The 23,436-nt window shown below is 37.2% G+C and overlaps 1 protein-coding gene across 1 annotated transcript in view; it reads left to right on the top strand.

Annotated features, from left to right (window-relative positions):
- The window catches only part of Rab3-GAP (Rab3 GTPase activating protein), a 606,356-nt gene that overhangs the window by 329,724 nt on the left and 253,196 nt on the right, over positions 1-23,436 (top strand). Inside the window, exons 13-14 of the mRNA XM_090376553.1 lie at positions 5,894-6,021; positions 20,921-20,979. Coding sequence (XP_090232679.1) covers positions 5,894-6,021; positions 20,921-20,979 — 187 coding nt within the window. The remainder of the gene's footprint in view (positions 1-5,893; positions 6,022-20,920; positions 20,980-23,436) is intronic.

Below are 23,436 nucleotides of genomic sequence, written 5' to 3'. Positions count from 1 at the left end.
GTCATTATGACAAATGTATATCTATTTTTATAGTTAGAAGTTAACAGTAAGCACGAATTGCCCAGTTAGTTGTTTTAATACTAATTGTAATTGTTATGTTGACAGATGTATTCGTATTCATACAATTGTTCCATTAATTGAATACGAATACATCTGTCAACATAACAATTAAAATTAGTATTAAAACAACTAATTGGGCAATTCGTGCTTACTTTAGCATTAGCATTAGTAGAGGCATATGATGCAAGAAAGCAAGCTTATTCAGCATCAGCCAAAAAAAAAAAAAAAAAACACACCACTCCCATTTCACCCCTCCGTTCGTTCGAAATACCTGTCCAGTTGAGCTTTAAATTTGTTTAGGCTATCAACTTCAACAACAAGTGATGGAAGTCGGTTCCACCAACCAACCACCCGCTGGCCAAAGGCAAATTTCTGCACATCTATCCGACATCTGTCCTTCCTCAATTTGAATTTATGCCCTCTGAGCTGATTATTCTGAGCAAGATGAAGAATCCCATTGGCATTGAGCATGCCCAAACCATTCAAAGCCTTATACACCTCTATCAGATCACCTCGCCGGTGCCTAGTCTCCAGACTCTGTAATTTGCAAAACTTAAGCCTTTCTTCGTAAGAGCAACCCTTTGTTCCATTCACTAATCTTGTTGCCCTTCTCTGTACCCGTTCCAGCAGCTCTACATCCTTCTTGAAATGAGGCCTCCAGACCTGTATACAGTACTCAAGATGTGGCCTAACCATTGCCTTATACAAGGGAATAATCACCTCCTTATCCCTGCTAGAAAAATTCCTGTATATCATTGACAAGACACCATGAGCTACTCTTGCAGCTCGTCTGCACTGCTCAGAGAACTTCATATCTGCCTGCACAATTACCCCCAGGTCCTTTTCATTCTCCACCACTGTTAGTGTAGTACCGCGGAGTTGATACGTTGCTCTGGGGTTACTGTTTCCCATATGTAGTACTTTACATTTGTCAATGTTAAACTTCATTTGCCACCTCTCAGCCCATCTGTTCAACCTTTACAGATCCTGTTGCAGCAGCATAGCATCAGTAGTGTCCTTAACAACCCTGCCAACCTTTGTATCATCTGCAAACTTGGACATTAAGCTTGATATCCCATCATCAATATCATTCATAAACACCGAAAACACCAACGGACCCAACACTGAACCCTGAGGAACTCCACTAATAACATTAGTCCACGTTGAGCAGTGTCCATTGATTACCACTCTCTGTCTTCTGCCACTCAACCCTCCCCTTATCCATAGCAGCAATTTGCCTCCAATGACACACTGCTCCAATTTGTGCAGCAGTCTTCCATGTGCAACAGTATCAAAAGCCTTTCTAAGATCCAAATATATAATATCAAAGTTATTCCCTGCATCCAGTTCTTTTGTGACTACATCATAGTATCCAATCAAATTGGTCAGGCAAGACCTGCCCTTAACAAAACCATGCTGCGTCTGAGCTATAACTGAATTCTTGTCTAGATGATCCTGCAGTGCTTCTTTAACCAGTGCCTCCATTAATTTACCTGGAACAGAAGTTAAACTAACAGGTCTATAATTACTTGTGTCAGCCTTTGATCCTCCTTTGTGAATTGGGGTTACATCTCCAGTCTATGGGTACCTCCCCTGAGTCCAAAGAAGCTCTCATAATTATGGCTAGAGGTTTGCTTACTTACTTTGCTGCCTCATTTAATATAACTGGATAGATCCCATCCACCCCAGGTGACTTTTTTATGTTTATCCTCAACAATCTCTCCTCCACTTTCCTCTCAGTTATTACAAAATCATCCAGCTTACTGCCAATGTTTACTTTACCTACATCATTCTCCTTCCTGAATAACTCCTCATGCGTGAATGTAGATGCAAAATACTCGTTTAGATTGTTAGCCACCTGAGCAGGATCCTCAACTGTTGAACCATCAATATCCAGTGGACCAATCTGATTCATCCCTTTCCTTCTTGAGTTTAAATATGTAAAGAACTCTTTTCTGTTTTTCTTTGCATCCTTTGCCAAGGATTTTTCGTAGTCTGCCTTTGCCTGCCTAATCTCCTTTGTGACTTGGTTACAGACCAACTTATATCTATCATAGGCTTCCATGTCACCCATTAATTTGTATGTATCCCATGCATTTTTATTCTCTGCCACATGTCTCATTAGTCCATCTGACAACCATTTAGGCCTAAACCTTGAACAATATTTCTTAGTTGGTATGTAAAGCCTGGTATCCTCCAATATTAGTTCCTTGAATGCTTCCCATTTTGAGTTTGCTGTTGGTAACGTCATCAGTTGGTCCCACTGTATAGAATTTAAATACTGTCTCAGTCCATCATAGTCGCCTTTACGAAAACAAAAACCCTTCCCTTTACCTCTGATGGTAGTTACCTCCTTGAGTAAATCCCACTGCAACACACTGTGATCACTGCCACCTAGTGGTTCATTTATCTGCAGATTCTTAATGCATGAAGAATCACTACTGATAATCAGATCAAGAGTATTGCTCCCTCTTGTTGCCTCACGAACATGCTGATGTAGAAAACAATTATCCAATAAATCCACAAAAGCCTTGCTAGTGTGCGAGTGACCAACCCACAAATTCCAGTCAATATCTGGGAAATTAAAATCCCCCATTATAAGACTCTCTGATTTACTGGCCCACTCTATTTCCCTGTACAATATCTTATTATACTCATCAGAGTCATTAGGCCTATAGCACACTCCTACTCTCAATTTTGATTTCCCTATGCTTATGTCACACCAAACTGACTCGACACTGCCCTGTCCATCGATGTCGCCTGGCTTCACTTCCTTGAACTTTGTGTTTCTTAATTAATAGCATAATCCCTCCTCCCCTCCTGTCCTGTCTATCCTTTCTATACACATTGTATTCCCCAAATTCCAGTTCCGCATTACTTATATCTGTGTGACACCACGTCTCTGATATCCCAACAATATCTGCCTTTGATGTTTTGAGCAATACCTCAAATTCATCAAATTTATTTACCAAACTCCTAGCATTGGTGTACACGCAGGTATACATGCACCTGTTTCTATTCTTAGCTACCCTAACACAACCCATGTGTTTACTTGTACCGCATTGACTCCCAGCATTCTCTGAAATATCCTGCATCTTATTTTCCAGGCTGCTGCTCATTTCAATAGAAGCAGTGCAAGAATCACTTTCACCTCTGCCAGTGGCTACTGTTAATCTATTAGTCCTTGTATCCCCCCCAACTAGCAGTTTTCTGACCCACCTAACACTGCCTCGACAGCATCAGCAAAAATTCTTGCACCCTTTCTATTTAAGTGTATCCCATCCCTGTAGAAGCAATCTCTCCTGTTAACAAGTACAGTCCAGGCTGAAAAAAATTCTACCCCTTGAGCCTTGCACAATCCCTCCAGGGCCGAATTGATCGACAAGGCTCTCATCATATAATGTTAACTTACTGTTAACTTCTAACTATAAAAATAGATATACATTTGTGATAATGACTTCAATGAGAAGAGAGGTCAGTGCGTGTGAATTGAAGGTAGTGGGAAAATATGATTAACTTCGAGTGATTAGGTTATGTTGTTTAAGAAAAACTCACTTACCAACAAATGGTAGTTTGTCCCCGACACGTCTTAGTCCTTCTCTTCTATCCATTCGTACGATTCTGGGCAAACTTCTTTAACTTACTCTCTCCGCCGACTTAATCTTTCGCTTGGCTTCACGAATCCGCGCTCTCACTTTTTCAACCTCGAAACTCTGCAACTTACCGTAAGACTGTCCAAAGATAAAGATTCCTTTTCTTTCCCCTTTTTCACTTAAATACCTCTGGTTTTTCCCCCCTTAATTTGCCCTGACCTGTTCTGAGATCATAGGTCAATAATGCTGGGCAAGGAACTTCATTTGGGGGCTGTCAACTTTGTGAATTGGCACCACTAAAACTGAAATATTGGGAGAGGAAAGGAAATTCCATGTTTGCGTAAGGCAGTTCCTTTTGTCCCTATCGCTGATGACAGTTATTGTGAATCAATGTTAGAGACTTAGTGGAAAAGCTACATGAAGAACATTACAAAACTGTAATACTGATATCAGCAAGATAATGCTTGCATTCAGTTAATTTACCTATCAATCACATACCAATTATTCTAATTTTTGACCAGTTCAATTGTACTCATGTATATGACTTATATGTTTAATAAATCTTCTTTTGTTGATCATTTTGCCTTGTGACAATTCTCTAATACACATAATTTATATAATTATTGAGTTTTTGAGTTGGAGTTATGCGGGCTCAAGGTTCACCTTAAGGAGAGCCTTTGAGTTAATCACAATGCGATCTTGATGCTGCAGGCTTACTCTTATTTAAGTCTGAGTGGGCTTGAGGGTGCAAGATTTTGTCCTAATGCAACTATTTGACTTTCATTTGAAACCCAGGCCTTCTGGAAACACATATTAGCGTGCAGCCTTGTCAGAAGCTGAGTGATTCATAGAGAACGTTGTTTAGGCAAGCATACATGTTAAAACAGAAGGAAGCCTGTGGAACATAAGACAGTTGTCAAATAGATGTGGCAAATGAATTGTTGATTAGATTTCTGGCACATTAGCAGCAGACTATTATGCGCACCTTTAGCCAGCAGGCAGTTGATTGCTGGAACAAACTTCCATCTGTCATTGTGGAAGTTGATAGCTTAAATAAAGTGGGAAATTTTTTTTTTGGCTGATGGTATATAATGGCTTGCTTTCTTGCATTATGCCTCTAGTAATGCTAAATAACACTGGAGGAAATATTTCTCCATATCTCCAGCAGAAAGGTTTTCAGTTGGGCAAGACATTGAACTCTGGACAAGTCCTTATGTCTTTGTTGACAATGGTTGTGTTTGTTGAGACTGGAGCTCTTGGAATGTTAGTTTGATTGATATGTTATTCTCTTATAAGCAAGTCATTGCACGCTTTTGCAACAGAAGTCATTGTCCTGTTTGAAAACATAAGGTCCTTTGCCATAACTTTGCATCAACACTGAAAAAACAGTTCTTTCAGTGCCGATGAAAAGTCGTGGCAAAGGACCTGAGCAATCTTGAAATAGGACTACCTCTAATGTGCTCCACACCTGTAAGGTTTAATTCTATTTTAAAAGATTCCTCAGGTTGGTACCTCACCAAAGTTCTTTGATCTAATAAAAACAGCTTATGCCATTTTTTTTTTTTTTTTTTTCCCATTTTTAGAGTATGTTTTTTTACTCCTTCAAAGTCCAGTTCTTTCAGTCTTGATACCCTTGCTCCCATATGCATTAATTTCCACGATGAAAAGTGTATAGATAGCAACTTGTTCCTGGAACTTCTTTATACACTCAGAGAATTGCTCTATATATTTCCTGATCTATTAGATGATCCTCTGGAAACTTGGGGCATAATTTTTCTGGATATCATAAATATACTGTTCAGGGATCTCTTGTAAAAATACAGTTGATTCTGAACTTTTGTATGACCAAATGTTTTCAGATTGATAGTGTTCTTGACAGAGATCTTCAGCATATCAAGAAGCTCTGAAATCATCCTGCCATCTGTCTGCATTGAAATATTGAAATTTATTCAGTATTTATTCATCATAATTGTTTGTAAAATGATACATCCATATTCTGTATCGTGCTTAATTTATACCTGTATGCTTTTCCATTGCTTGCTAAAGTGCAAATAAAACCTACACCAACCCTAATCTCCAGTTTTCGTGTAATGCGTTGTTATAGTCCTGATACTTTTGGTAATAGTATATTATCTATAGCATATGACTGTATATTTAGTTGATGTTATTCAATATTAGAAATGCACGTGTGTGTTTTAAACTGGAAGAGCTTATCTGTGGGCTTATTACCAATTGGCTAGGTTATCGTGATGCTCAGTGTGGTTGGATTGAAGTAAAAGAAAATAATCAAGAGGTGGCTGGCTCTTCTGTGCTTCATAAAAAAGCTCTTTTTTTAGTTGTATATGCTCCAAGGAGAGGAATATTAGAGGTATAGTATTGTTTTCATTACCTTTTCCCCACAGAACATTTTATAATGTGGAAAAAAATTAGTAGAAGCGTAACATAGTTCTTGAAAAACTTGTAGTTGTGTTACTTTACAATTTTTAATATTTTGTAATGAAATTATTGAAAAAGTTTATTGACAGAAATATAATGTGCCAACAAAATATTTCTGGACTTGGACAGTAAAATTTAAACTTATGTTAGTTACATGCTGCTGACATTTTTCCCTTCTTTATAAACTGTCCCCTCCAGAGTTCATACGTCGATCCCAGTACTTCTCCCACTCTTTGAAGAGCATATCTGGAACTCCTGTCTCATGATGTCAACACGTTCTGCAATTCAGCATGATTTTCTATGATGTCAACACATTCTGCAATTCAGCATGATTTTCTATGATGTCTTCAAATCTTTGTCCTTTTAATTAGATTTTTGTTTTGGGGAGGTCGAGGGGCAGGTCAAGGGAATAAGGAGGGTGTGGGACCATCGCAGTTTTGTTCTTGGCTAAAAACTGTCAAACCAACAAAGCTACTGGCTCGTTGTCATGATGCAGAAGCCAATTCTGAGTGTGCTATTTGTCTGGGCATTTTCTCCTGACTTTCTCCCTCAAATGCTTTAGGACCCCAATGTAGAACTGGTGATTTTCAGTTTGTTTTGGCAGAAGGAACTCCTTGTGAACAATTTCTTCATTGTTGAAGAAAACAATCAGCATGCTCTTGCACACGCTTCTTGATTAGACCGGGGTTCGAGCCCGTCACCACCAAATACGGAGGATGCGGAAAGGTCAGGGAATGACCACCGCATATCACGGAGCAATATGGCCTTAGTTGCTAATGCTCCTAAAAACCAAATAACAAATAACAACAAATAACAGCATGCTCTTAACATTTGATCTGACCTGCTTTACTTTTTTTGGATTTGGGGATAATGGATTCCAGTGGGGTATTGCTGCTTTTTTTTCTAGGGCATAACTGCAAACCCAGTTCTCATCCCCTGTTATGACCTTGGAAAGGAAGTGTCTGTTCTTTCCAGCCTGTGCTTGCAGGTTCCTGCGCATAGCCTTATTCTGCTTTTATTTATCACTCAGCAAATGCTGCTCACAAAGTTTGCAGAAATCGACCTCATGTTTAAATTTTCAGTTAAAATTTGTTGGCATGTACTGTACAAACATCATAGATATCAATCGTATGCTGTCTGTTCTTATGAATGACTAGATGCACTTTTCTCAACATTTTCACCAGTCTGCCTTGACAATGGATGACCTGAGTTTGGTTACCTTGGAAATGAAAATCTCAACAAAACCAAAAATTGAGCCAAGTTCTTTTACAAGCTTTGCAAAAACCTCAGCCATGAAAAGCATTGATATCAAGAAGTTGTACCAAGTTCATTATAGGCTCAGGATTGTAAAGCATTTAGATGAAAAAGTTATGCCAGGTTTGCTTTGGCTAACCAGATTAAAAGTTTGTCATACACTTGGCCGATTAACCACCTTATGAACCTGGAATAAACTGCATAATGTGGTGAATCTGCCAAGTGTATGACAAACTTTTACTCTGGTCAGCCAATAGCAAACTTGGCGTAACTTTTTCATCTCAATGCTTTTATGGCTGAGCCTGTAATGAACTTGGCACAACTCTTTGTTATCAATGATTTTCATGGCTGAGGTTACAATGAACATTATAGTGGCAAATAACAATTAGTTGGATGGATACCATTTCTTCTCTGGCCTGTGCAAACAAATGATTCACATTTAATCGATGGTAGTTACAAGCAGGATCATGTACAGCAAATAGTGGTCTACAGTGTAACTGCAATTGTTTAAATGTGAGATTATTTAAATGTGCTAAACAGGTCATCTGCATTAATTAAAAACTAACTCATGTCGTTATTTTAATGCACACAACCCCTAGATAACTTCTCATAGTTTTATGAATTTTCCCATTACCAGGAAAGATATTCCTATGTACCAGATTTTAAGTCTCTGACTTAATCAGTAATATATTAGCATATTGATGAGTGAGTTGTCAGTCAGACAGCAAAGACTGCAATGGCTACTCTGTTTGAGGCTAGAAGGGCAGTAGTTTATCCCCCAAGAAATGAAATTTAGTATATTTTGTATGTGTGTTATTTTTTAAGGTTAGTTGATTAATAATGGTGCTAAATATACTGAAAAGGAGACAGGTTTCCTGATTGGTTCCCCAACTGTGACCCAGTGTCATAACTGCGTAAGGCTTTACCAGGAACCCATTCCATTCCTCATGTTCAACTTATGATGGTGCAAGGTATGATGAATGAATAGCCTTGTTTGGTGAAAAACTTGGACGTTTCTGTAAGTTTATTAAGCAGCTCTCACAAATAACTCCAGAGGTTATCTCAGCAGATTTGTATGCCATGTTACACTGCACACAGTCCCGGGTGCCAAGCGTTTCCACGGCAAAGCGATTTTCTGAGCTCTTTAAAGTTTCTTGTTTGTTATTTGGTTTTTAGGAGCATTAGCAACTAAGGTCATATTGCTCCAGGATATGCGGTGGTCATTCCCTGACCTTTCCGCATCCTCCGTATTTGGTGGTGACGGGCTCAAACTCCGGTCTAATCAAGAAGCGTGTGCTATGCACTGCTGCTCCTTCCCACCTGGCTACGGAGGCGCCTCTATAAAGTGATCCAAAGCGTTCTCCTATAAAAGAATCACTCATCTCTTTAAGTTTCCCATTAGTTTCTCTTAAGTTCTTTCAAAAAGCAGACAGTAGACTTCATCTTACAAGTTTTAAGTTAAGTCAGGAAAGAAAAGACACCTTTCCTTTTATTTTATTAGAGTTACTAACCCAACTAACCTAACAACCGCTTGGCCACTTGTGGCATTACTCCTGCCTCCTCGTAGCAGGACCAGTAACCTGAGTGTGGAAACCAACCCTCAGGGCCAAAAGGAGTACAAAATGGACAAAGAAACCTTTCCTCCACTTGATCAATTGAGATCACCTACTGATAAAGACCAACCCGATCATGACTGCTATCAGAATAAAAGACAAAAAACAGTTCTATGTCAGCAAGATCACCCAACCTTTCTCCTTATTCATTCTCTATCAGATTTTCTGTGAGCAAATTATCCCCGTTTTTAAATCCAGAAATGCTTGGAAAATGCTGCAGGATCACCGAAGATGGTAAAGCAACTACAGTATGGAGATCTGCTGGTAGAAACAATGAAGCCAGAACACTCAGAAATATTATTGAAACTGACTACATTTGTTGGAATTCCCGTGAAAATAATGCCCCATGCCACTCTGAATACCTCCAAAAGAGTTATAGCAGAGTGGGACCTCATTCTCAGAGGATGAAATTGTGCAAGAATTGACAGATCAGGGAGTAATACACGCAAAAAGAATATTAATCCAGAGAGATGGAGAATTAAAGCCAACACGGAACATAATACTGACCTTTAGTACCCCAAACTTACCAACAATGGTTAAAGCAGGGTATCAAATCTTCGTTATGCCCATATATACCAAATCCCATCAAGTGTTAAGTGCCAGAAATATGGACACTCCCAGGTAGCATGCTGTGGCACTATGATTTGCCCAAACTGTGGTTCAACAGAACACACCCAAGCTGATTGTACTGTAACCTCTTTCACCTGTCCAATTTGCAAAGGTAATCATCTGGCATATTCAAAAAATTGTGAAATGTGAGGAAAGAAATACAAAAATACAAAACAGAAAATAAAGTAACATATCAGGAAGCCAAAAAGCATATTATGCAGTTTATGCCAAAACACACACATGCACAAGCAACCCAACCCAGTCATTCTATTGCTACTCAAACTGACATTACAGTCCTTTCAAACATTTCTTTTGTCGGTTGGGCCAGGTCCGTGCTTAATGCTAAGCCACTACCTGCCAAACACAAGCAACTGGAACAAGGAATTAATACTCCAATTTCAGTTCCACCCAACATGCATGAAACTACAAAAAAAGCAGACAAAATAGTACCAACAATCATGCTCAGAACAAGAAACAATTCCCTATGCATATGGATGTTAACAACAAAACTAACCCAGAAGAAACAATTAGAACTTCTTGCAGAAGAATACATGGATACAGAGCAACCAGTTTTCCCCATAAAAAGACAAAAATAAAACAGATCATTACAAACAAACTGCTCCAAAAAAACAGACAGATCAAAACTTAACTCCTAAAACCAAGTAATTCAGCACATACTTCAAAGGAACTGCAGAGGCATACAAGCCAATAGTGATGATCTCTATGACCTGATCAATATTTTCTTGGTGCAGTATAACCGCAGTTGTTTTTGCGCCAGTAAAATCAAAATCGATCAAACTGATCAATAAGTACAATCCAGTGAGTGTTTGCCTGCAAGAAACTAATTTAACACCACAGGTAACTCTCTCAATTAAAAACTTTACAATGTGTAGAAAAGACAGAAATACTGAAAAATCTGCACATGGAGGTGTAGCAATACTAGTTAACTCTAAAATCCCAGCTTCACATATCAGTCTACAGACTGAAGACAAAAGACAAAAATTGCTAAGGTTGGGTTGCTTGTGCTAGGTGCTGTTGTTGTGCATATTGCACTTGGAATAATGCTAACTCTTGTTTCAATATACCTCCCACCAAATAGACTTTTCATGCTAAAAAAACTAGATCTTATAGCACAATTGCCAACACCTTTCTGTCTCATTGGAGATTTTAATGGGCATTGCCCATTGTGGGGATCTTCACACTTGGATAAAAGATGACTGAATCAACAGCAGTTAACCTTACTAAATACTGGCCATCACACTTATGTCCATCTACCTGCAGGATCCACTTCAGCAATTGATCTGTCAATCTGTTCTCCCATACTGTTCCCCAGTATGGAGGGTCAATCTTATGATTCGCACAACAGTGATCATTTATGTAAAATACAAACAAAAGAATCCCACTGTCCAGATTACAGAGTAAAATGGAAATTCACAAAAGCAAATTGGACAAAATATTCAGTCTGTGTTTATTTTGATGATCAATTTATTAAAACACAACCAGTAGATGAAGTCACCGAGCACATTACAACACCAATTTTGGCAGCAGCTTCTGAGGCAATTCCTCAATTCTCTGCAAACCAAAAAAGATGGGCAAAACACTGGTGGAATGAAGCCTATAACAGTGCAAAACAAGAAAAAAAGAAAGCTTGGAACCTATTTTGTAGGTTTCCTACAACAGCCAACCTCTTTTTATATAAAAAGCAAAAGGCAAGGACATGACAGATCAGAAGACAAGTCAAAAAAGAATCCTGGATAAAATTTGCCAGTACCATCACAAAGGACACCAGCAGTTGGCTAATACGGAAGAAAATCCAACAATTAAATAATAAGTGCATTCCTTTTTCTGCTCCAATCTTGATTAAGAATGGACGAGAACTGTCTTCCCCAAAGAAAATAGGCGATTTCCTTGGAGGGACTTTCAGTCAAATATCATCAGTATCTGCATACAACATTTCTTTCCTGAAAATCAAAACCTCTGCAGAAAAATATAAAATAAATCTCAACACCACCCAATCCCTTCCTTAAAATCAGCCATTCATCCTAGCTGAACTCCAAGAAGCCCTGAACAGAATAGCAAATAGCACAGCAGGACCGGACAAAATATACTATATAATGCTTAAACGTCTAAATAATACAGCCTTAAGCTTATTACTAGTTTTCTACAACCGATACTTGTTGAATGTATTTATTCATCCTCATGGCAACATTCTGTAATCCTTGCCTTTCCAAAACCGGGAAAGGATCTATCACTTCCACAAAACTACTGACCAATTTCCCTAACCAGCTGTTTAAGTAAAACACTAGATAAAATAACACATAAGAGATTAAAATGAATCCTTGAAAGTAAAATGCTGCTAAATATCAACCAATACAGTTTCTGACAAAACAGATTTTTCTTGGACCTTATGGTAAGAGCTGAAACTAACATTTGCAATGCATATGTTAACAATGAACATCTATTAATGGTGAGTCTAGATATCAAAAAGGCATTCGATACCACATGGAGGTATGACATTCTTCAAGAGCTGTATTCTCTGGGGTTGAGAGGACACTTACCTCAATTCATCCAGAGCTTTAAGTGCAGAACCTTTCAAGTTCGTCACCAGAATGTACTTTCACAATATTTTATTTAAGAAGAAGGGGTGCCCCAAGGGTCTATACTTTGTCCTACCCTCTTTGCAATTAGGCTAAATGCCATGACACAGAATATTCCCAAAACTAGAAAAATATATGTATGCCAACAATCTTGCTATATCATGCCATTCACCAACCATTAACAGCATAGAGTAACAGTTACAACTTTCCATAAATAAGTTAGAGACGTGGACCGTGCAAAATGGTTATCGCTTGTCAAACAAAAGACAACAGCAATTCATTTCTGTGAAAAGCGCAGATTACATCCAGAGCCCGAAATTAAATTAAAAAACCAACCAATCCCTCTTGTCAGCAATATCTGCATTTTAGGTTTAATATTAGATACTAAACTCAATTTTGCCATGCACTAACTTATCACAGAACTCTCTGCTTGAAAAAACTCAATATACTCAGAGCCATCTTTGCCATGGCATGTGGTGCAGACAGATACTCTCCTGCATTTGTATTATTCACTCATCAGGTCATGTCTAGATTATGGTTCAGTAGTCTATGACTCAGCTAGGAAAACTGTACTTACAAGACTGAATACCATACAGCACAGTGCTCTTTGCACTGCTCTTGGGGCTTTTCGAATATCCCTGGTCCAAGTCTCTATATAGAGGCAAACGAACCACCACTCCACCTCAGAAGGAAAATGTTACTCCTCACCTATGCAACCAGACTGAAAAGCCTTCCAGATCATCCGAGTCAACTGCTAATTTTCAATCCTGAAAGGATAACATTCTATAACAATAAACACACTGAAAATAGACCAACTGGTATTAGACTATAATAGTTGATGCATTGCTGGAATGTTCATTTTGGAAATACGCTGAAAGAAACCAAAATACCTGATCTGCCTTAGTCCTCAAACCCACCTTACTGTGACACCTATTTCCAACGAAGGGGGGAAAAAGTCCCTGAAAAACTGTTTCATCAACAACTGTACGAAGGACATGCTGCTAGCAATGTGCAGAGCTGTTTAATATATACTGATGGCTCAAAATCAGATGCTGCCGTAAGTGCTGCAGCAGTCTTTCCCTCATTCACAGTATCTGTATCTCTCCCGGCTGAATGTAGCAGTTATACTGCAGAACTATGCAATCCAATATCAATACCTGTCTCAACACTAATAGTTTGATATATACAGACTCCATGAGTGCTCTTTCCGCAATAAGTAACAATTTCTTAATTTCTCCCATAGTAAAAGAAATCTGGTCTCATCTAAATCATTTGAGGAATAGGAATCTTACTGTAAGTTTCTGTTGGATTCCAGGGCATGCTGGCATAACAGGTAATGAAACAGCTGACCAGGCAGCCAAGCACCAAAACAGCAGCACACTTCCATCTTACCAAGTACCCTATATAGATTTCCTAAAACATATCCAACATATCTGTAGGGACCAATGGTTAAATATTTGGAAGGCACATGCGAACAATAAATTATTTGTAATTAAACATGAACCACAAATATGGAGCTCCAGCTTGAGGAAAAACAGGAAAAGAAGTAATACTGGTAAGATTGCACATAGGGCACACGCACCTGACTCACTTGTTCCTGCTTGTGGGTGATGACCCTCCTATATACACACATTGTTCATCACAACTTACAGTTCAACATATTCTGTTAGACTGTTTGTATTATTCCCATATCAGAAATACTACCTTTCTCTCTCTGACACAAATGCAAGAACCTTTATCACTAACCCACCTATTGGGAAACAATGCCAATCTGGATGAGCTTTTCGCTTATCTTAAGCAAATTAGACTTTATGAATATATCTAATATCAAATAAGGCAAACTGCAGTACCGTTCTAAATATTTGAATAGGCACATTTTGGCCTTAGTTGCCCTTGTGCTGCTAAACCTCTACACCACCACCACCACCACCACCACCACACTGCACACATAGCACTGAGAAATGTCTGTACAAAGTTGTATAGGAATTCAAGAATTTAGACCATTATTTCTCATAATGGTGATGATATTTTAGATGCTATTTTTTTTTTCATTGATGAACTGTGGTTTCAATTATCTAGCTATGTTAATAGCCAAAATACCTGCATATGATCAGCAGAAAATCTACACAGATATTTTGGAACACCATTGCTTGATCTAAAAATTGTTATGTTGCATGCTATGTCAGGTAGGTGAGTGATTGGTCCCATATTGTTTTTGAGAGACAGTGTGGAAATCTACTGTGATTCCAGCGCTTCCTTAGCCAGGTGGGCAGGAGCGGCAGTGAGTAGCACACGCTTTTTGATTAGACTGGGGTTCGAGCCCGTGACCACCAAATACGGAGGATGCAGAAAGGTCAGGGAATGGCCACTGCATATTCCCGGAGCAATATGGCCTTAGTTGTTAATGCTCCTAAAAAAACCAAATAATAACAACTATGATTCCATTTCTTTTTTGCCTGTTTAGCCCAAAAAATCAGTTTTCATCTTGCTCATTCCACTTGATCTTTACTTGTTGCCTGAATTTCGCTTTTTAGAAGTCATAAGTTGGCAGCTGGTGTCTCCATAGCCAGGTGGGCAGGAGCAGCAGTGCATAGCACATGCTTCTTGATTAGACTGGGGGGGTTCGAGCCCATGCCCACCAAATATGGAGGATGCGGAAAGGTCAGGGAATGACCACCGCATATCCCCGGAGCAATGTGGCCTTAGTTGCTAATGCTCCTAAAAACCAAATAACAAACAACAAGTTGGCAGCTATGAAAGATGCTATTAAGCCCTGTGCAAATTTTAAGTAAGTTTATTGAAAGGGTACAAGAGAACTAAATAACCACCACAATACTGGTACTTAACATCATTAGCTCGGTTGAGGGTAACCAAATAAGAATGAAAAATGCAATTTACAATAATAACAAAATAAATAGTGCATATTACCATCTAGACCAGGGGTCCCAAACTACGGCCCATAGACCAAATCCAGCCCACGAAAGAATTTTATCCGGCCCGCGGATATTTCAATTAGATTGTAAAAATTAATGTTTATATTAGATCACAATGAAATTTACAAAAAACACACTTTACAGATTATTTTAACATTCGTTGGTTGATTAATAGTGTTGATGCCTCTGTGTCGTCAGCTTAGTCTTGTTAGATATTAATTCTCTTATTTCCACTTAAAGCTATTCTTTGAAACATTGTTAAAATAATCTGTTAATCTTGACCCTGTCATTAAATAGCAATAGGTGTTAGTAATTAGGGATTTCCTAATCCCTTGCCAGCCTACACACTAACCTTGATGTTCAGAGTATGGGAGCAAAGGTCTCCCTAGGCTTCTGCTATACAAGAAAACCTGGATCCAGGATAAAACCTCACACCAGCAACATGGTCTGATGATTAGTATCGGTAAGATCCTGAACCCTGATGTTCAGAGTATGGGAGCAAAGGTCACACCTGGCTTCTACTATACAAGAACCCCAGATCCAAGATACAAACATGACACTATCTTATTGGTTAATGGAGTTAATCCCTCTGCTATAGATTAAGTGCTGGCAGCCAGTATGCACATAAGTTTCTGGTAGCATTGGCAAGAGGAGGCTGTCGGCAGGTATGAATTTCATCTCTTTGTATTACCTTAGATTTTCTGTTTTCTATTGTAACAGCATTTAAAAATGTAATACTTTAGAATCATAATTTGCAAATTGTAATACAGGTCAACCTTCACTAATCTGGCAGCATTGGGACCTATGAGGTGCCGGATTAGTGAGTTTGCCAGATCACTGGTGGTTATTTTAGCACATATGATTTACCCAACAGCTGGCCACCTCATCCTACCTTTAACACATTGACTGCCAAGCTAGTTTTAAGAAAAAAATTACCCAGGGGCCATAAAATATTTAGCAAATATTTATTTTAGAATTACTAATAAAATTATCGTAATGTCAGTGTTGTTTTTTTCGCTTAAAATATAAAAAAAAAAAATTTTTTTATGTCTCATATATGTGGCCAACGTTACTTTATTTTTTGAGAAGCCATGTTGGTCTCATACGTGTGAAGGTATTATGGCATACATATGAAGGTCATTTGTGATTGGTTTATTGCACACGCGGCGAGTGCTGCAATAAAACTAATTGCAATAAAAAAAACTCTCAAACGTCACAATAAGTTTGTCAGTATTGTTAGAGATTTTGTGAAAACAAGTTCATTAGCGCATCATATTGTGTTGTGTTTTTCCACAAGTTTGTACAAGTGTGTTGTAAAAAAAAAAAAAAAAATTCTAAAAAGGAATGGCTAAAAGAAAATTACTAAAATAAGAGGAACTGAGAGAAATTGCTGAAATTTACAATTAAGCAGAGTTAAACTTCTCACAGACACACTGCTATCAAGTTTTTTCAGAAGTTCAACTTTATCTGTTATGGACAATGTATGGTGTTTTGCGCTTTATGCCACGAGAGGCACTTTCTTTATGCATTGGAACCATGGCTGGAGCTAAATGTGAGCAGGTTATGATAATAAATGCAGAAAAAACAAGTGGGAATGGCTTGCCAGTGTTTACCAGTTCACACCAACAGCTGTTGCTGCAACCAACGCCACCAAAACAGTAGCAGCAGGTCGGTGCGCCGGCCCGGGAAATTTGAAATTACTTTTGCGGAAATTTTGTCCGAATTACCGGCGGCCGGATTAGTGATGGTTGACCTGTATTGGTAATTGCAATTGTATTATTGATAAATGTAACATCCTAAAATATTCAAATTTGTAGCCCTTTTTGTTCTCCCCATAGCATGGTTTGATGATGGGTATCAGTAAGCTACCCGAAATGTCACCTTATTAAACTATATTATAATTAAAATATAGTTTTATATTATAATATAAAAGTGATATGAATATAATAATAACCTTTATGTTAAAATATTTCATAAAATTTTAAGATACGTCAGTGCTTACTTCAATATTCACGAGTATTTTTTTTATTTTTTATTTTTTTTGTTCCAGTGACCCCATAAAAATCATGTCAAAAAAGCGAAAAGTTAATGCTGAGTGTCACATTTTTTTATGAGCGGTGGTCAATTAATTGCTTTTTTGCACTGCTCAATGATACTTGCATTGCTTATTTGCAATGAAGCCATGTCAGTGTTCAAGGAATATAATGTGAAATGTCACTACACCACAAAACATGCCTCAAATTATGATAAATTTCAAGGAGCTTTACCGCAGAAAAAACTCCAAGAACTAACCCAAACTTTTCAAAGTCAGTAACAGAAAATTAGAACTTTTACTAGTTAAAATTAATCTGCAGCAAATTTTAAAGAAACTTATTGAAATGGTAAAGAGAACTAAATAAACACCACAATACTGGTGCCGACCGGGCTAGCCGGGTGGGTAAAGTGCCTGCCTAGCAACCCAAAGGTCGCGGGTTTGAATCCCGCCTCGGGCTTGGATCAAAGTACTGCAAAATCCTTGGGAGGTGCATTATGGCCACAGAAGCCGATGCGCCAACAACTACCAAAAAAAAAAAAAAAAAAAAACAATACTGGTACTTAACATAAAGGCAGTGTTTTTCAGAATTCATCTGAGTAATATCAGGTTGCTTGAGGGTAACCAAATAAGAATGAAAAATGCAATTTACAGTAATAACAAAATAAATTTACAGTTTGGGGAATTACCTGTTCTCCAGGTAATTCTCCAATGGGGCAGGTAATCCTTTATTCACTTTAGTCATAGTTACCGATGCGCCTAATAAATCCCGAAACAAACAAACAAACTATTCACTTTAGTCGCTCTAAAACTCAGTTCGATTTTATTTCTTGTAAAAAAATGTGCACTACTCATGCTCATCTTTGAAAACATTTACATTTCCAGAGAAGTTTATGTATTTTCATTGAGACTAACCATGATTTCTGACCTTTCTTGGCTTAAACATGTCACAATTATTGCTTCCATGTGAGAACACTAGGATTCTTTTTCACTCTATGTTCCCTTTTTTTTTTTTTTGCTCTTATTGTTGCATTTTTTGATACTTTTTGCTCTTATTGTTGCTTTTTTTTGATACTTTGCCTTGTACTTCCCAGAATCATCTAGGTAATGCTTAAAATCTCCACAATGCATTCTTTTCCGACACTAACATGGTTTGAAAACTGTACTACAGCTTTAACATACAACTCTTGCACCTTGCCACTTGCCACACTTTGCTCTATTGTTACTTTTCTGCTAAATCTATACAATGCATGTGTAACATTCATAATGTTGATTAGCGCAATATGGCCTAAGTTGCCCTTGCACCAAACAACAACAATCTATACAAATCTCATATATTTCCTAATATGTCCAATAATCCATATCACGGAATATGAAATATCGTTCCCTTAAGTTATTACTACAATATGAAATATTGTAGTAATAACTTAAGCTCCTAGTTTAATGATGGCTAAATTGCACATGTGACCACTCATAAATAGTTTACACCATAAAAAAAATTGTTTTATTATATTTTATCCACATCTTAGCAATGAAAACTATGTGTGTGTTTGTGCTATTAGAAACTTTTTCAAGTATTGCTGTCATCTATTTTTGTAATATCAGTAAAGACTGTTTCTACTAATTTTACTCACTTGATTTTCTATGGCATTCAAAAATTGTTATTTTATTTTATTTCTTTCAGCTTATTTTTGGTAAGCTGGTTAGAAAAGGTTTACCATTGCTGACCTAGATTTCATCCAAAAAAGAGCAGTCAATTAATTAATGACCTTTCTCTTAAAAACTCTTTCCATCCTCTAAAATAGGCATTCACTTTCTGCTGCAAGCATTTTCTGTAGATATTTCCATAGTTTTCAGACTAGAAGAAAAGCATTTTTCTTCTAGTCTGAAAATGCTTCAGTTAGTTAACATCCATTCAACTGTTAAAAGAACAACTATCTTTTTATGATTTATCCCTTTTGTTCTGTGGAACAGTCTTCCCCCATATGTAGTTCCCAGAAAATTAGTCTACAAAAATGCAGGTTCAGTGTATAAGTCTGGTTTCTCAACCCATCCACAGTATTGGACTGCTATAGGTCTCAGCAGTGTTTCATGTTTGGGATAACCATGGGGATGGGGTGGAATCTGCTCTTTCTCATTGCAAACATTACAATTACTCAAAAGCAATTGGCTTGCAATTGCCCTTTCATGATTTCAGAAACTATGTTATTTTTTTGAAGACATACAAAAAACCTCTTTCTTAAATCAAGTAAGAAAATTCATTGCATCATGTTTGCATATTTTATTTAATCATAAAATTAAAATATCATTTTGCAGCTTTAAGATTGCAAACATCAGAATAAACTGGTGTAAATTTATGTTTAATCAAAAGTTATACATGAAATTTAGTTACTTTTTGAGTAAGAAAAGAATATTATTTGAAGATACAGTAGAGTGTCAGTTATCCAGAATAATTGATGTCAGACCTCTTCCGGATAGCCAAATTTTCCAGATAATCGAATGTAAGGCAAGATTAAATAAAAAAATATATAAACCAATCTCGGAGAACAGAAACATCCATCCAGGCATTTTTATGATTTTTATACAAAACAGAAAAATTTGAAAGATTTTTAAATTCTCTCGGTTTTTTGACAGCAATAATGAACACGGACAATCTGCAAGTCCCAATAGCATTTGCAACTCTCTCTTTTCTCATCTTAAAACCTGGTTTAGGCATTTCTCTTTTAGTGATTAGGGTTTTTCTCGGTAATGTTTTCCATAATAACATTAAAACTGTTTTCTTTCTCTTAATTTGCTATAACTGAAGCAAACTTACTTTTCAAAGGACACCGCTGCTGATTCATTTGCAGAAAGTTTCTCACCTTGAGTATCTAGTTCTTGTATACTCAGTTTAAAGTTTAGAGTATACTCTCAGTTTAAAGTTTTTCAGCCAACCTGTACTTGCTTTAAAATCTTCATTACCTCTTAATTTTCACAAATCCAATGCTGGTTCACCTAAACTTTGCTTCTGAAGAAATCACAAATAAAGTGCAATCTCTAAAGCAGCATTTTCAGTTTTCGACATCGTCTTTTTCCTGCTAGATCCTCCTTCACTATCCGTAATCAGCACAAATTCTGTGATAGCATTGGAACTTTTTTTGATGTTGTAAATTGTTGAAGTCCCCACATTAAACTCTTTGGAGAGATTTCTTAAATTTCCACTTTTCCTAATTCTATCAATAATTTCCATTTTTTGTTGCAATGTTAAAACTACACATTTTCGTTCACATTTTACCAAAAAAAAATTGAGAAAAATAGTAAAACTCAGTTTCAGGCCGATATTATTCTTACTGAATCTGGAGCTAAACTAATCTGAAATCCACTCATGGTTTCAACGAAAACCCTGTACTGTAGTCTCTATGATATTTTTCTTAAGCACATTTCTGAAGGTCACATAGAATTCTAGAGGTCACAACTATAAAAAAAAAACAATTCAGTTTTTGTTTTATTGGACTTTTTGTTCGTACAATCTATTATAAATGGATAGTAAACTCAATCTTTTGCTTATTAGAATCAAAATTCAATTTGCAAACATGATCACTATAACCAGCCCTTACTGTATTATCGTTAATAAAAAAAAAAAAGAAGAAAGATCAGCCTTTCAAATTATTCCAGATAATCAACTTCTACTGTAATTTGGTAATCATAATTTTATTTATTTATTATTATTTTTTTTTTACACTAAAGCATTTTTTATAATCTTTGCACATAACAGGAGATATTTTCTGATGCCCCATTGTTTTCTCTTTTTTAGGTTTGGTCACTACAGCAGGGTCCTCGTGTTGCAGCATTTAATGTTGGAAGGGCTGGAAGGTAATGGAAATTTTGATATTTTTGTATTCTTTTTAACACATATATTGAAATTTTTACTTTATTCATAAATTACTGATTTCCAAAAATGCTTATACATGTACAAATACGTATTTAAAAAAATCCAAAAAAAAGTGTATATATATATATATATATATATATGTGTGTACATTGTAACAATCTCATTTGCTATACTGTTATTCTGCTGATCTGTGAAATTTTGAAGTTGCAGTTTGGTAACCTTTGGAATGGATTGAGAGCATAACCTTACACTGCTGAGTCCAGGTATAGCAGGTACATGATCTTATAGTTTCCAAAGGAAAAAAAGACTAGGCTGGCACAAGAGCTGTTATATAACTAGATGTGTAAGCACGAAACAAAGCTCACATTGAGACTTGATTATGATACTCTAAAATCAGCAGAAAGTCTTTTTGATAAAGAATACAGAGCTATTAGCATTACATATAACAAATGACCAGAGAGAATAACATTATAGAACAATTAGAAAATTTCAGAAGCAGCCTTTTTCACCTTTAAAGGCAATAATTCAGAATTGGTATATTCATTTATAACTAAATTGATCACTTAAGTAGAAAAAATTAAAATTAAATAGAATAACTTCTGTTTAACTTTAATTAGAAGTTAATAGAAATTAACAGCCGCCATTTTTTGTGCTAAAAAAGTATATCCAGTTGTTGACACCTAAACAGACAAGCAGGTACTTGCAAATAAGACTAGTTTCGAGTGAAGATTGCAAGAAGAATGCAATATCTTTTTTCAAGGTCTTCATTTACATTAGAAAAGAATGAAAACATGCTTTAAAAACTTTTTACCAGCCTGTGAACTGAATTTTCTTTGCTTAATTTAGATGTTCTGGAGGGTGATGAAATAGATATCTGATTGGTTAAATAGGTGTTTCACATTAGGGCTTGATGGACAGTACTGGAAGAAGTATTTTATGAGTTCACTGGTACTGGGGGACAGGAGTTGAAATTTATTTTTCTGCCCTGATCCTGTTTTTGTGGGGGAGGATAGAGAGAGAGGGGTCTGCTTGGCTGATCTTTAGAGGCCATCAGGTTACATGACAGTAGACAAACATTCTACCTGGTTTTCTTCCCTATTGTAGTTTTTAGGTGGTAGGAGGAGGAGGAGGAGGTGGCAGCCAGTATCTGACTGTACATGGGGATCTTGAGTGTATATTGGTAAATAGGGATAATCACTAATGACAGTGCGATACTGCAACAGGATCTAGAAAATTGAGCAGATGGGCTGAGAAGTGGCAACTAAAGTTTAACATTGACAAATGTAAAGTACTGCATATGGGTAGCAGTAACCCCAAAGTAACGTATCAACTGTGTGGTACTACACTGTCAGTGGTAGAGAATGAAAAGGACCTGGGGGTAATTGTGCAGGCAGATATGAAGTTTTCTGAGCAGTGCAGATGGTCTGCAAGAGTAGCTCATGGTGTCTTTTCAATGATATACAGGAATTTTTCTAGCGGGGATAAGGAGGTGATTATTCCCTTGTATAAAGCAATGGTCAGGCCACACCTTGAGTACTGTATACAGGTCTGGAGGCCTCATTTTAAGAAGGATGTAGAGTTGTTGGAATGAGTACAGAGAAGGGCAACAAGATTAGTGAACGGAACAAAGGGTTGCTCTTACAAAGAAAGGATTAAATTTTGCAAATTACAGTGTCTGGAGACTAGGCACCTGCGAGGTGATCTGATTGAGGTGTATGAACCCTTGAATGGTTTGAGCATGCTTAATGCTGATGGAATCCTTCCTTTTGCTCAGAATAATCGCCTGAGAGGGTATAATTCAAATTGAGGAAAGACAGTTGTAGGATAGATGTGCAGAAGTTTGCCTTTAGCCAGTGGGTGGTTGATTGCTGGAACAAACTTCCATCTGTTGTAGAAGTTGATAGCTTAAATAGATTCAAGGCAGAACTAGACAAACATTTGGAGTGAGTGGATGGGTGAAATGAGAAGAGTGTGCGTGTGTGTTTTTTTTTTTTTTTTTTTGGCTGATGCTATATAAGCTCGCTTCCTTGCATCATGTGCCTTTGCTAATGCTAAAGAGCATCCAAAGCCTAGAGACTTTGGTTGCATTTACTGGTATTTCTGTGGGCATCTTTTCTCAAGATCATCCATAATGTCATTGATTTGCTTTAATCACTTTCTTGAGGGATTGATAATTCATATCCATTAGTATTTTGGTTTGGCTGAACATTTGTGTGCTATATCACGTGACCTCATTCATCCTATTTTCATGACATCAGTTATAACTGACTTTGTGCAGTTGAAACAAGTGGTACAGTAAACCCCCGCTATTCGCTGTATCTGTATTCGCGGTTTCGCGTATTCGCGATCGCCGATTTAATATAAAATGAAACCTAAAAAAATGTGAATTTTAAAACGCCGTGAATATTTTCCGCCATAAAAAACATGGGCGTGGCTAA

The sequence above is a fragment of the Mastigoproctus giganteus genome, chromosome 6 (genome assembly GCF_048544385.1).
Source record: "Mastigoproctus giganteus isolate SK-2022 chromosome 6, ASM4854438v1, whole genome shotgun sequence".
Lineage (NCBI taxonomy): Eukaryota > Metazoa > Arthropoda > Arachnida > Uropygi > Thelyphonidae > Mastigoproctus > Mastigoproctus giganteus.
The sequence above is the reverse complement of the archived record's forward strand: the minus strand, read 5'-3'. Positions and strand labels throughout refer to the sequence as shown.